The sequence below is a fragment of the Salarias fasciatus genome (genome assembly GCF_902148845.1).
Source record: "Salarias fasciatus chromosome 7 unlocalized genomic scaffold, fSalaFa1.1 super_scaffold_4, whole genome shotgun sequence".
Classification (NCBI taxonomy): domain Eukaryota; kingdom Metazoa; phylum Chordata; class Actinopteri; order Blenniiformes; family Blenniidae; genus Salarias; species Salarias fasciatus.
This window is the reverse complement of record NW_021941229.1, coordinates 17,228,057-17,242,265: the sequence shown is the minus strand read 5'-3', so window position 1 is coordinate 17,242,265 and position 14,209 is coordinate 17,228,057. Positions and strand designations below refer to the sequence as shown.

The window sequence follows — 14,209 nt, the reverse complement described above, 5'->3', positions numbered from 1 at the left end:
GATCCCCAAATCAGTTATGAGGCAGAGATAATGACGGACACGGCTCGCCCTGACACACTGAGGATGTGAAGAAGTCCTGTCTCCAGAGGACAGATAGCTCGGTGTTATCTGGACGCACGACGTGGGTGGCTGCTGCTCTTCAGACCAAAATCCAGCACATCACATAGGGAAATGTCTGCTTCAGTGATTTTCAAGGTGTGGGGGAAGCCCCCCCCCCCCCCCCCCCCCCCCCCCCCCCCGAGAGAGAAATCAGGGGATCATCGGATGTCATTTTCCTGACTTTTATTTTTTTAAGTTTAATTTATCAGAAGAAACAGTGACTAAATGAAATGTGGAATACAAAACTATCAATGTTTCCTTTTCTCTGGCTCAGTGTTGAAATATTACTGGGCAGATTAATAACTGAACTGAAAGTGACATTTCTCCGTTTTTGTAGAGCAACAAACTGCAGCATGACTGTTCCACTGCCTTAAACTATGTCTGCTGCGAGTCTGCAGACCTCCGAGAGGAGTCATCCAGCATAAAGGAAATACTGATGGACAACATGGACCGACATGAACAAAATAAGCAGGGACGTGTGGCGATGGTGAGGGTGAATCAACCCAGTGCTGCCTTTAAATAAACAGCAGGAGCCACGGTTCTCTCTGAGAGTCAATTATGGGGCACAGTTCAGCGCTGTCTAGCAGACATTTGGAAATTCCTGGCAGAAAATTCCCTTTATCTTACAGCCAAGCTGCCAGTTTAGCCCGACCTGGGCCATCACAGTCATCATCATCATCATCATTATTATTATTATCATCAGACATGGAGTCAGTGGCTGTGCATTAGTCCCGGACAAACATGTACACATTCACAGACAGTGTTCCTTTCTGACTCAAAACAGCAGAGTCACAGATACGGGGAGAGACACAGGCGGGAAGATAAGACAATCCTTGAGTGTGCGTGAATTTGTGCACGTCTTTGGGGAAGGAAACATCCCTTCCTGTGCGCCTGGAGTTAAACGGCTATGAATGACTTGGTGTGTGCGCGCGGTCTGGCCCCCATCCTCTTCTTCCGTCTACTCGTGGCCAAACCTTCTCCCTCAATTTCCCTCACGTTACATAATGTTCTCTCCACAGGCACAACACCCCCGATATTTTATTTCTCAGCATCGTCCTCAGTACCGATTCATCATGAATCATTAAAATGAATGTTTATTTGAGCTGAGTGATGCAGATGATCCTCCGGTTTTCTGACAGCTACATTAAAAAGTAAGCAAAGTACAAGTGTACTATTCAGACTTGCTTTCTTCGGGGAAAACACCATAAAGTGCCTTTGTATGGAGGGATTGCTCAAATTTTCAAACAGTAACTGAGCTGCTCTAAACTGTAAATTGTTCTTTATTTTTTACTTTTTGTCTCCAATAAACACACTGTGTTTGAAATAATTTTCATTCTTAAAGCAACACTGTTCACTTGATCTGCAGTGTTCTTATGAAAACTCAAGGGATATTTTTAGCATTTTTCTCTGCATTATTGTCACGAAAGAAAACTTTGGTACCAAAACAAGTACATATTTAATTGTAAGTTGCAATTTTTTATTTTTCTTGAAGTTTGTGACACAATAAATCAAATACAAGCACAATTTCTGCTGTAGATACAGCTGTTAGGCCATCAGGTGGCAGAGGACATATCCCGTCATTGTTTTTTTTTTTTTTTTTTTGTTGGACTTGTTCTGTTGTCTGTGCGCCAACGGCAAGACCTCACCTGATAATTCGCTGGGCAGCGTACTGGTGGAGGCTCCGAAACTGCGCCGACATGTTGGCAAGAGCAGCAAGACAGTTGGTGTGCAGGTACTTATCCTGGAAGAAAGAAATCCAGTGAACAGGTAGCTTATTCATGAATTCCTTTGCGCTGACGTGGTTCTGTGTTTTACCCTCGTCCTCGTCATGTTGAACTGGATGGTGCGGATGACGACAAGGATGAGCAAACTGCCCAGTGAAATCTCTGTCAGTGACCTCTCTGTGTACCAAGAAATGTTCTTTAATACCTGTTGAGAGGTGGGGGGGGGCAGTAATGACATACAACAGGTGAACTGAGCTGGACAAATGATAAAATATTAATATACTGACATTCGGTGAGTTAGAAAGTGTGTTTCAACCTACCACCTCGTGGATGGAGCGATTAAAGGCGTCATCCTCTGTGAGGATGAGGAGGATTATTAGGGCCATGTAGACGTGATGAGAATTTCTTTCTTCTACATGGTAAAGGATTTCAAGAATGGGCAAAACCTGTAATAAAAAAAAAAAAAAAAAAAAAAAAAAAAAAGAGAGATCTTAAAAAAAAAAATGTATATAAAGGCACATGCAACTCTATGCTCAATAAATCAGGCCTGCTGTTCGTCCTCGGGCACTTTAACACGAAGAAATCTGACCCTCATCAGAAAAAAGTGCATTTAATCCTTGTTGGAAACCATTGGAGTTCATTTGAAAATTAAATCTGACTTTCCAGGGACTGGGCCGCAAGGTTATGGCCAGAGATATTCATCTTAAACTTCAGGAGGTGGGAAAGAGGTCAGATGCGTGGGAAGCGTTAAAGAATTCATGGTTACTGTCTATAATGGGATCTACTGGTGCACAATAAAGCCAAAAGCTGAACCACACAGAATGGATTTATCCTTCATAATTATGGCAAAAGTTTGTTTAATAAGTAACTAAAGAAGATGTTTGGAACTATGGAGGAGCTTCCTCAGGGTCCTGACTCATCACTGCAAAGCCCAGAAGACACGTTGGTGGACGTGCTGCGGCTAATTGTTAGTGTTGAGATTTTCCTCTTGATTACTTCTATAAAATACATTTTAAAAACATTTTTTTTGATGTAATCACGGACCTAAGCGAGCTGGCACTTCCAAACAGTGCCGCACGAAAGAAAACGATCCATAAATTATTCAGATTTGAATTCGAAATGCATTATTTTGGCGAGAGACAGCAATAAATATAACAGATGGCAAAAGTGATCTGCTAATGACAACAGTTTCCAAACGATTTGCCTCCGAGACACATAATATCAAAGTGAAGGTACTTAGTAGCTAGCATGGTGAGAAATGGATATACACAGTGGCGGGGTTAGCTCATTACGCTGTCGTGTAGCGCTGCTTTATTGTTCAGCAGAGAAAGTGGCTAGACTCATTAAAAGCCCCCCCCCCCCCCCACTTAATAAGCTCAATCTAGATCTGTTAATGATGGTGTTTTATTGATGCTATAAATAGGGAGCAACGCAGAAAGGTTAGGTGGAGAATTTAAAGTGAATGTACACGATGATGTGCCCAGCACATGTTTGGAAGTCGTCATAAATTTATCGAGGGGTGCTCCTGCACTTAGGGCGAGCTGCTCTCCGCGCCTCCACGTCCGATCCAATAAGCCAGAGGTGTGCGAGGGAGCCTCGTTTGCGGATGTCTACCATTCCTGTGCGTGATTCCAGCTGACACGCCGAGTTTAAGATTGATTTCATTCACTAAATGCCCCGGTACATTCGCTCTGCTATAAGGAATAACTGGCACTGTCCCACATGGACAGAGAAGCACCAGCTGCTACTGCATACATCTTGCCTGTTTACTGAGCCATGGCATTGGTCCTAGATGAAACAATTTCATGGCCATACCCAAGTGTGTATGGAAGCACTGCATAATGTGTTTTATTAAGCATTACCCAGTCACACATGGACTGATTCATAGCACAATTCTTTTTTTTTTTTTTTTTTTTTGCTTCCACTCTGCAGGAAAAAAATAAAAAATAAAAATGTCAGGCCAGAATAATGAAACCCGAGAGTCCTCATTCCCGTCGCACCCACCAGATTGTCCATGTCAGTTCTTGACAGCATGTACGTCCTCATGTTGGCGTTCTGGTGAAGCAGGGTGTACAGCAGTAGCGTAGCCTGGTCGGAGCGCTGCTGCTCACACAGAGCTGTATAGAGGCTGTTGAAATTGATCTGGAAGGTGTGAGGTTGCTCCACAGGCAGCGATGATGTGTCTGCACGGGCAAGGATGGAGATCATGAGGATGAACGTCGCGTTTCTTCGCCGTCCTCCGGTAATCTGGCATCGCGGAATAAATCAAACAAACGATCAGATATTACCTTGTGTGTTTCTGAAGCAAGTGATGGCCTGGCGGTAGGGGTTGGGCCAGTCGGGTCCATCTGTCAGATTGGCCAGAACCAGCAGTAACAGAAGGCTCTGATTGGACAATGGTAAGGGGTTGTGATCCTGGTCTGTCCCCGCTTTACTGCCAGCCCCACCCAATGTGAAGACACTCCACAGGCCACCTGCAGCGAGACGAAAACTCCAGTAGTACACAGAAATAACGCCATAGAAACATACAGAAAAGCCTTGCTATCAATTCAACATTTTAAATCAAACTAGCTCGCACACGTCAAAAACACTCCACCAATGAATACAAAAAAAAGTGGCTGGACAAGCTGAAGGTGGACTTTCTTCATCACAGCTGTGATAAATTACATTTCTGGATAATCTGCAAAGGCCACCGACGGAGGATTTGTATGCTATTTAAATTGCCATGGAAGTGGGTGTTAAAGGTGTCAAAGAAAGAGCAGGCATCTACAGTTTGTGGAGAAAAATGTGCTCTGGTAGACAGAATAGGAAAAAAAAAAAGAAAGAAAAAAAGATTGACCCATCACAGCACCACAGAAGAGTGGATTTTCAAAAAGGCGCACATGCAAAGCCAGAAAGATCATCCTCAGAGTGGACTGCATCAACTGAGTGTGAAATCCAAATAAAAAAAGGCGAGAAATGGCGGCGAGGATCACTTTGGAGATCAATGAAAATTACCAGATACAACTCAGTTCACAGGCCATTTGATGTCGGATCAATGAGAACATATACAGAGGGAAAGAGATACAGCGCAAATCACTCATAGGCTCACGCATTAAGACAACTGGGATTAAATTTATGCAAGTACATGAGCAGAAAGACTTGCAGCTTATGCAGACGTGCCATTTTCAGAGGGGTTTAAAGTCAGCCTACAGGATCTGATAGTGGAGATTTTGTATATAAAAGCAGAAGGATAAATTGCAGCCACAATGCACAAAGGGTATTAACATATGGAGGTGGGAGAAGACTGGGTTCTACCGGCTGCATGCTAACAGAGCCCCTTTCAGCACCTGTAGTGTGTATCGTATATTGTCAATATCATGTGTGAATAAACTGAAAGCAAAGGAATCTTTTAATGCAGGTTTCTTTATTGTTTTTACAGTAAAAAAAAACACCTTAAAGTAAAAATACTGTGTGGAAATGTTTGCTCTGTAAAGGTTCTGCTAGCAGCTTTTGGTACCACTGCATCACCATGAAGTGAATATTTTTATCTTGTTTCCAAACACATGCCTATTTACATACCTAGCACTTACAAAGAAACATAGTTAATATAAAGTCATGTTGGTCTTTATCTAAAAAATGCAAAACTGATGTTAACTGTTGAGAGGAAACCCGGTCTTTATGTTTTTTTAGATTATGCCATCCAGTGAGGGAAATCTCTGACTCTTTAGCTGCTGAAAGCTCTGTTTTGTTCTTTACGCAGCTATTAACTGTGTCTGCTTTTCATAAGCAGGTACTGTACAAGAGGCACTTTTCTCGCTTCTTCACCAGACAGCTTTCAGTTGGAGCGGAGAAGCAGTGAAGCACCCGGCGATTCAGCCGAACAATGAGCACAATCTCTCTTTAAACCCTTGTAAAGACGAGGAGACCTGTTGCAAGTTACTCCTTTCAGGTTGTCATGTGATACCTTCTTATTATAAGAATATCAATTATAGCCACTTGTCTGTGCTAAGTACACCTCTCTGGGTTGGACTTGAAGACTGAGAACTGCAGGGAGGGTAATCTGAGCAGGATTCAGCCAAGATGAGCAGTTTGGTTATCTGTGTCGACCTTTTCATAGCAGGCATTAAAGTATTCTCATAACTGACGGCTCTTCAAGCCATATACTGATTTACACTTCGCTGGGGAATGAATTGCACGGCGAGTGTGTGCGGTCAGACTGATGTAATCAAGGCCAGAGAGGGCAGAACGGAGTTAACACACAATGGTGTGCAGCACCTGAAATTTGAAACAACATAGACGGCGCCAGAGAACAAAGAGAAACTGGAACTACAGGCCAACTGGACCGGGGCTGGTGTTGTTGTTGTTGCGTGTGTGTGTGTGTGTGTGTGTGTGTGTGCGTGTGTGGATTGGGGAGGGGCGGGGTGAGAGAATCTCTTACAGACCCACTGAAGTGCGTTTGCTTTCAGACATCGCCAGAAGCACGAGAGACATGAGCGGCAGGGTACACAGACGGCAGTCCGTGGCTCCTCCACGTCTAGCCAGACAGAATGCAGGGCCGGGGCTCTGCTGAGGGGCTGTGTGTGAGTGCTGGAGGTCCACACACGCTCCAGCTACTGAATCTGACGACAAGCCAAGTACATCTGTTGCCATCTAGAGGACGAGCCGGGAAGGAGCCGCACACGTCTGCAGCTGAATTGATATAATTCCTCTTTGATGCACTGGGAAAAGTGATGTTATGTCTCCATTTCTCTGTAACGCCAGTTTAATTGATTCACTGAATCAGAAAGTCAAGCAAACAAGACGACATCGCTTTGAAACAATCACGCTTCGTGTAGTCTGCGGGAACGTGATGGGCGACCTTCTGCTTATAGCAGCCGTGTCAAAACTGTTAAACAAACTCTTGTGTTTGAAAAAAGAAGAGAAAGAAAGTCGAAACATTGAGGCCATTGAGAAAATGTGTACAAGCAGTTATGTTTAACACAGCTGAGGAAATGTCTGCTTGTACTCAATTACTTCCACCATCAATGTGAAGATTTTTTTTTCTACATTTTTATGCTGAAGTAATCCATTACTCTACTCACTTGGTCTTATGTTAAAATCAGTGCTGCTGTGAAGAAGGCCCATTACGATACAGTGAAGCTAATGTCACAAACCTGAATAAACACATGAAATCTCAACTTAAGCCACAAAGCATTTGGTCTTTATTAACCCCACCTCTGTTTTGTTCCAGTGAGACAGGAGAAAGAACAAAGCAACAGTTTATAGCTGATAGAAATCATGTGAGAGTGAAACTAATTAAGATTTTAAACAATACTGCGCCAGTGAAAAAAGCTTTTCAAGCACTTTCTCTCCCTGCTTTCCCTTTATGTTTGGATGTTAGTTTGCCTCTAAATTCACTAATGGCCTGTAAAGAGCTACTCTAACATTTGTGTATGCAACTCTAGTGTGTTTGAGGAAAGAATTTGTTTATATCTGGGTGAAAGGACATCAACAAAGTGCTTTCACAACATAAAAAACGCCAATCCTCAAGAGAGGAATTACATAATTTGCATTGGTCGGTCAGTCTGTCTCCTGAATCCACACACACGATAATCGTATTTCTTTCAACTGGCCAGAACAGCCGCGAGTGTGAGAGAAAACAAGATCCAGTGAGAGGGCGGCCAAGTTGTGACGGAGCCCTGTTCATCTCATCACTGGCACCACAGTGACTGGCCCGGCGGTGTCAGGGAGCCCGATCTGGCAGCCACATTTCCTGCACTCTCTCGCACACACGCATTCACAGAGCGCTATTTTACCTTAGCGGGCGCTGTTTGTTATCCGTTTGGCCGGTTTCCCTCTGCCTGTCTGCCTCCGCACCACATAAACCCAATAATGCTACGCTGCTTAGGCTGCTCCGGCCCTGGCCGGCTGCCCGGTGGAAAAAGAGGAGGAGGACACAAAGTGGAGGAAGGGGAAAGTGAGGAAAAGAGAAGGTCACACACCGACACGGGGAGGCTGGCACGCCAGAAATCACATTCTGGAGTTTTGTTCGCTTTGGGGCACTGAAGGCATCCTACTGTGAGACACGCAACAACATCTGCACCCAGAAAGTCTCACTTCACACACGCTGTGACTGTTTCCACAACAACAACCAAACAGTTGATTATTTCCTCCCTGAGAACTCTTCATTATCTGCAAATCTTCACAATTTAGGCTCCCAGACGTCTAAGAAAATCCTTTCCCTGTGCACAAAAACAGACCAAATTACAAGTTTTTGCGAGGGAGAATGAGCTGTTGACGCTTCACAAGAGTTTAGCTTCAGGACAGAAGGCTATGACGTCCTCATTGTAGTCTTACATAACGACCGCCAACATGAGAGACGCCGCCGCTGCTCGCACAAAACTCATTTCTCTCGTCAAACCCAACACTAAGTAGGTTTCGAAATCCGAGTGTGGATAAAATAATCTTGATGAGCTTTTCTCGCGTCATACTCGTATTCTGGTGACACACCTATCAGCCTCATCATCATCGGCAGACAAGTCGTGTATTGTGGGAAAATAATGGCTTCCTTAAATTAAAGCCCCCTGCCTCAAGCAGAGCCTGAAAACACACTGCGCCGCCCACCCGACTCTCATGCTCTTTCTCACACCAACTGGTCATTTTTATTTGAATCCCACACTTCCTGAACTTTTCCACAATTTTAGACGTTCGTGTGAGCAGCTGTTGGGATACACTGACAATAAAGACTCTTAAATGCTGGATCTTAAAGCTTGTAACTCTCACGGATTTGCTTTTAAGTTTCTCTTATGATTTCATTACATTTTCATAAGACTCTAAAAATGTGTTTTTATGAAATGATTAGTAGTTTACCAGACTTAGCATGTACTTACTGGAAAAAAAAAAAATCAATGCTGCCTGTCAGAAAAAGCCCACCTCAATATTGTAGATGCTCTTATTCTGCACTGTGATTATAATGGTGTGTACCAAATTATGTAGAGAATGTTATTTTTTCCTGTTGCAGCCTTTCAAACCATATTTTTAGACAAGACGCGTAGCTCAAAGTATACACAACACTCAATCAGAATGAATGTAACTCACTGTGAAAATTGGTTCATTAGTTATATCTTACGTGTTCTGCATCGTGTGTCAGCTATCGTCTCAACACGTGCTCACCTCGGGAGCCTGTACAGACTTGAAAGAGTCAAGAAGAAAACTGGGTTTGGAAAGGATGTGGCTGTTGAGAGCTTGTGCCTCAGTGCAGACAGAGCTGTGGACGGCTGGTGAGCAGAGACAGACACAATGTGCTACTAAGTTATTTACTTGCATAACAGTGAATGAAATACAACGTCGGGGCTTAAGGGAGCCAAACACACATACACACACACACACGCACACACAATTTCCAAAGCTGCAATGATTAACCAAAAATGCATGTGAGGAAACAGGCTGTACCGACGATAAATAAACATATTCTGCTGATAAACTCAAGTAAGCAAAAAGGAAAAAACAACTAATAGAAAATGCTTCAATCCAAACTCAGTTCGAAACGCTTATTCTAACACAAAACCATGCAACATACGAGAACATTCCACAGAGTTTTTTTTGTGTGACAATAACTATAATCATAATAAAATTCTATCACTAAAACAAATCACTTGCTACTAATGCCCCACTGACAGCAGTTCCCAGTAAGAACTGCAAATACATTTTCTGGTAAGTGTGCACTTACTATAATGACTTCACACACAGGCATTAAAGATGAAGTGTGATAAGTTCTTCTTCTTTTTCTTTTTTTTTTTTTTTTTTGGATCACTTTACTGTTCATCTGGCATGATCAAAACGGAGCGAGATTAAAAGTGCAGAAGAGGAGAGGAGCCAGTCTGCTTGATAATCCCCATGCAGACACTTGCTCGGGCTCAGACAGCAGCCTGCGTGACTGCAGATCAGGAGGAGACGTCCAACCCCTCAGACATTAAAACGGCAAAGGACATCAAGATCTGCTCCGCGGTGCTGATGACCAGCGCTTGGTTCTGGGAAAGATCTAACTCAACCCACAATGCATGAGTGATGTTAAATGCCACTGGCACCAGGAAATGTCATTTCCTAATTGCAAAACGAAAGATATGTCATGTCTTGTCTAGTTCTGAGCATTAATAAAGAATGCATTTGCAAGTTCTAATTAGAAGCTACTTCACTGGAAATTGCATGATTTACTTTTTCTTTTTTACCACTTGACCCCGGAACAAAGTCTGAATGAAGACTTTTAAAGGTGTGTGCTGCATGTTTCAAGAGTATCTGTCCATTTATATTGCAGCACTTGTCCGCACTACTGCAGCACAGAATGGGACATTTTTAAAAATGTGGGAAATCTATTAATGGCAGAAGTGTGGATAGATATATTAAAGTCTGAATCAAATCATGAAACAAGAGAAAAATATGACAGTTCTTAACAATTTTATTACAAACCTGTCGCTGCTGACAGGATTTTCATCAAAAGCGTAACTCCTTGATGATTATGAAGACAGATTCAGAAAAAGAGAGTTTTGTGTCTATATACTAGTCATTATGTCGGCCACCAGAGGATTTCCGCAGAAAATCCGTCTCGTCCCAGACGAGAATGGCCAGTGTGTCACCCTCTAGTAGCACGGTAACACTGAACGACTGCCAGGGACTGAAAGTTAAATTTATCTGGGAAAATGAGCAGAAGTACTCACTTACTGCATAAATCAAATCAGCCTGAATACGATTTCAGTCATAAGAATGTTAAGACTAAAAAACATTGGTTTCCACAATTTCTCATGATAATTCAATGTACTTAATATTTGCATCTCTTCATGATATTTTCCATTAAATGCCTTAAAACCTTTTTTTCATAGCAGTTTGACGATGACTTGCCATTTTCTCTCTGACGGCTGCACATTAAAATGTACTTGTGAGGTTTTCAGTGAACTTTGTTCAGCAGCTATCAAATACAATCTCCTGTCGTTCGGTGCCGACAGTCACGTCCGGAGGCTTTCACCTTTCCCTTCCTCCACACAGGAATATCACATGACAGGTATCACAATATTGCTGAAATTACTGTACAGAGACTGCAAAGTGTTTGAAAAAGTGACAAGTTAAAGACATCAAACTGTTGCAGACTTAGCTACTGGCACTGAAGACTGGGCAGGTTTTCACAATGGAGGACTTTGTGGTTATGATGAGCAGTGATGAGCAGGCGGACAAAGACAAACGACAGACAGAGCGGTCTTGTATTCTTCGGAAGTTTCATGATGTAAATGTCAAAACTGGTTTTACGATCCTATAAAAGGCAGCGGCTTATGTATTACCAAAATTCAAGCTGATGCTTTGTCTGCTGTCACAATATCCTAACAGGATCGATATTGTCCAGGCCCTCGCTGTGAGGTTCAAGACATGTCTGAGGTTTGTCACTACCGCAGAGCGCCACCCTTTCGTTGTGTATTCTGTCAATCCCAAGTGCCAGCGAGCGTACGAGACAGAGAGACAGAGAAAGAAAACAAGTGTTGTTTCTGAGCTCAGAGTATAAGAGAGCTTGTGTCTTTGTTGGCTTGCGCGTGTGTGTATAAGGGAGGCGGCTGCAGACAGACAGGCTCTAGGGGATTACGGAACAGGACAGGGCACCATAACTCATCGGGCCGATCAGTGGCCACAGACAGACAGGCTGGGCTGAAACGGTGATGGCTCTCTGATAGGGATCTGCCACCAACAACCGAGCATTTATCTGAGGGGGGGAAGCCCAGCCCTATTCTCACACTCAAACAAACAAACACGCTGAACTTTACCCGCATCACACTCTATTCATTTCTGACTCATCATTTTCATGCAGACGTCCATGACTGTTTTCAAGGCTCGCACTTTTATTTATCAGATTAATCATATTTGTCTCACTTTTTGGCTCCAAAGACAAAAAAAAAGAAAAAAAAGAACCAAAACAGCAAAAAAAAAGTCTGTTATTGTCAAACTCCAACTCTTCAACTCTGATAGTCTGATGATATTTAATACACCACTTCAGCTGTGGGCTGTTGTGACGCCACCGCATCGTGCACGAGGGGCCATAATGACAATAATGAGCAGAAACTGGCCACAAGATTACTGAGACAAGTGAGAACGTTCATGACTCCTACACAATATACAGTTCATGTTCTTGTTTTTTTCTGATTTTTCACAAAATACTTGACATTTTCAAGTAAAAATCCTTTCAGTGAAACAAGCTGAGAGGGAAAGCCAGTACTTCGATACACGGAACACCAATCATACACAGCGCTGAAGCTACAAAATGCAGTTTAAGTAACATTAATAGATGCTTCTTTGTAAAAATCACAGGTCACAAAGAAGCATAAAGGCATCCGAAATTCAGTACACTGCAACAGTGCAATTGCTTAGTCGTGTGAGTTTTTGGTGTTTTGGGGGTTTTTTTGTGTGTGTGAACTGTGACTGTGTGGACTCGTACTTACTTGCCACCCCGGACGCCAGGCCATAAAGCAAGCCACCTTCAGCTTTGGACTCAAAAATGTGGGTTGCGGGAGGAGGACACTTCTCCTGCCGGATGAAGTTGTAGAGCAGGGTCTTCACAAGTCGACTGGTTAAACACAAACTGCAAAAAAACAAAACAAAAAAAAACAAATAAAAAGAAGCAAAGACTTTTGAAAAGCAAGCTGGAAACACTCATCGGTGCAATATTATTGGGAATGATGACGTTAATATAGATCTATCACTGAGTTTATTGGAAAGTATTTCATTTCACTGTATTATAGGATTTCTTCACCGTTACAAATGGCCGGGAGTCTACTGCCAATGAGGAGCCGCAGTCAACGCCATGTTCCTTTGTTTGCCTTCAGTGCTTCGCCGAGGGACTGTGAGAAAAACACATCTGGCCAATTCTGCAACCGTGCTGAATGCAGATGGAGAATCTGCAGTATGGAGCTGCAGCCTCAGCTTTATCGGAGTTCTTTAGTCAGTGCCACAGAGCTGCATCTTCTGTAACATGTCCCTTGTGTGCTGAACCATAAGGTTTTCATCAGAATAGGGGTGAAGGCTACCATCACTGTGCTCCTTCCCAGAGGTTTTCTTTGTTAGGAATACAATTGTGTGAAGCTGTTTCACATTTTAACATTTATGCCGGCATGCGCTGAACACGGAAAGATAGATTATGACTCATTAACAAGCTTAGTTGCAAAATGTTCAAAGTAAGATGATTTAATTGAGCTGCTGTTGTCAACTTTCACTGAGAAGTGTTTGAAAGCTTTGCTTAATCTGCATGGATGAAACATGAATCGTACAATATAAACTCCTTCATCATCTACCATGTTGAAATCTGCCTTTGGTTTACCCATAAAAACATCAAAACAAACTAACAAATCAACACGGAAAATAAAAATCCAATCCACGCAAAAACAAAACCCGGCTTGAATCACTGCAGAGAGAAAGGCGATGCTCGGCTGGCTCCCCTGCTAACTCAGCCTTTGCACCTTGTAGTTATGCCTATTCACAGGCTGGTAATCACACTAATGTCTTCATGAAGTCATCTAAAAGCGAAGCATGGACACGTACGCGCAGGTGTGTCTGCCGGCAGGTGGGCAGAATTTCTATTCTGAGCACAAAACCTGCGTCTGTGTCGGAGATCTCTCCTCCAGGCTTGTGAGCTCGGCCGCTGATCAGCTGATCACTTGACATTTTCCCTTTGCGTGAACAAGACGTGAATCGTACCATCGACCCTTCATGATGTGCTGGTAGATGAGGCCGTCTCGCAGGATGTCCTTGTTGAAGAGCTGATAGGAGAAGAAGACCAGCAGGGTGGTGACGGCTTCGAACAGGATGCTGTAGGTGATGTCACTGCACAAACACACAACACACACAGTTAACGTCTGTTAATTTACAGCTGTTGCTGAAGTATATTTTCATGACAAGCACTGATTGTCAACCTGTGGTAGACATGAAGAAAGTGGCGTGGAAACGCCCTCTAGTGGTAATCAGCAGAAAGCCTTGAATATTTTTAAAAATTAAATCAATTTGAAGACATTATAAAGAAGTAATAATAACTTATGTAAAATAGGAAATTCAAATTTAAAATAAGAGTATTTTTGGCCTTGATATCGGCCAAGTTCATTGAGCTTGCGCATACTTGAAATTTCTGCGACCTTGATAAGAAGACTTTTTTTGGAAACGGATGGCTTCATAACCCGACTGTGTGACTATGTAAAAGGATTATAAAACAGCTGTTATTCTTAATGCTTTTGTTTGCCGAGTGTTCAGCGGATAAAGACATTCTGCACCTTGACAGGATGATTCAAGTGCCTGTTACAAGGCTGGCCCTTATTGTGGCTTTCCGAAAATCGTCAATGAATAATCGTCACATTAGAAATAAACATGTCTCCTTTGTGAACCGCCTGGACAGCTGAAGCTTT

At 42.9% G+C, this 14,209-nt stretch overlaps 1 protein-coding gene across 1 annotated transcript in view; it reads right to left on the bottom strand.

Moving 5' to 3' along the window:
* dym (dymeclin) overlaps positions 1-14,209 on the bottom strand; it is a 49,976-nt gene that overhangs the window by 28,135 nt on the left and 7,632 nt on the right. Inside the window, exons 7-13 of the mRNA XM_030084150.1 lie at positions 13,512-13,637; positions 12,260-12,399; positions 4,112-4,297; positions 3,828-4,006; positions 2,144-2,269; positions 1,915-2,028; positions 1,746-1,840 (exon numbers count right to left, since the gene is read on the bottom strand). Of these exons, the coding sequence (XP_029940010.1) occupies positions 1,746-1,840; positions 1,915-2,028; positions 2,144-2,269; positions 3,828-4,006; positions 4,112-4,297; positions 12,260-12,399; positions 13,512-13,637 (966 nt within the window). The remainder of the gene's footprint in view (positions 1-1,745; positions 1,841-1,914; positions 2,029-2,143; positions 2,270-3,827; positions 4,007-4,111; positions 4,298-12,259; positions 12,400-13,511; positions 13,638-14,209) is intronic.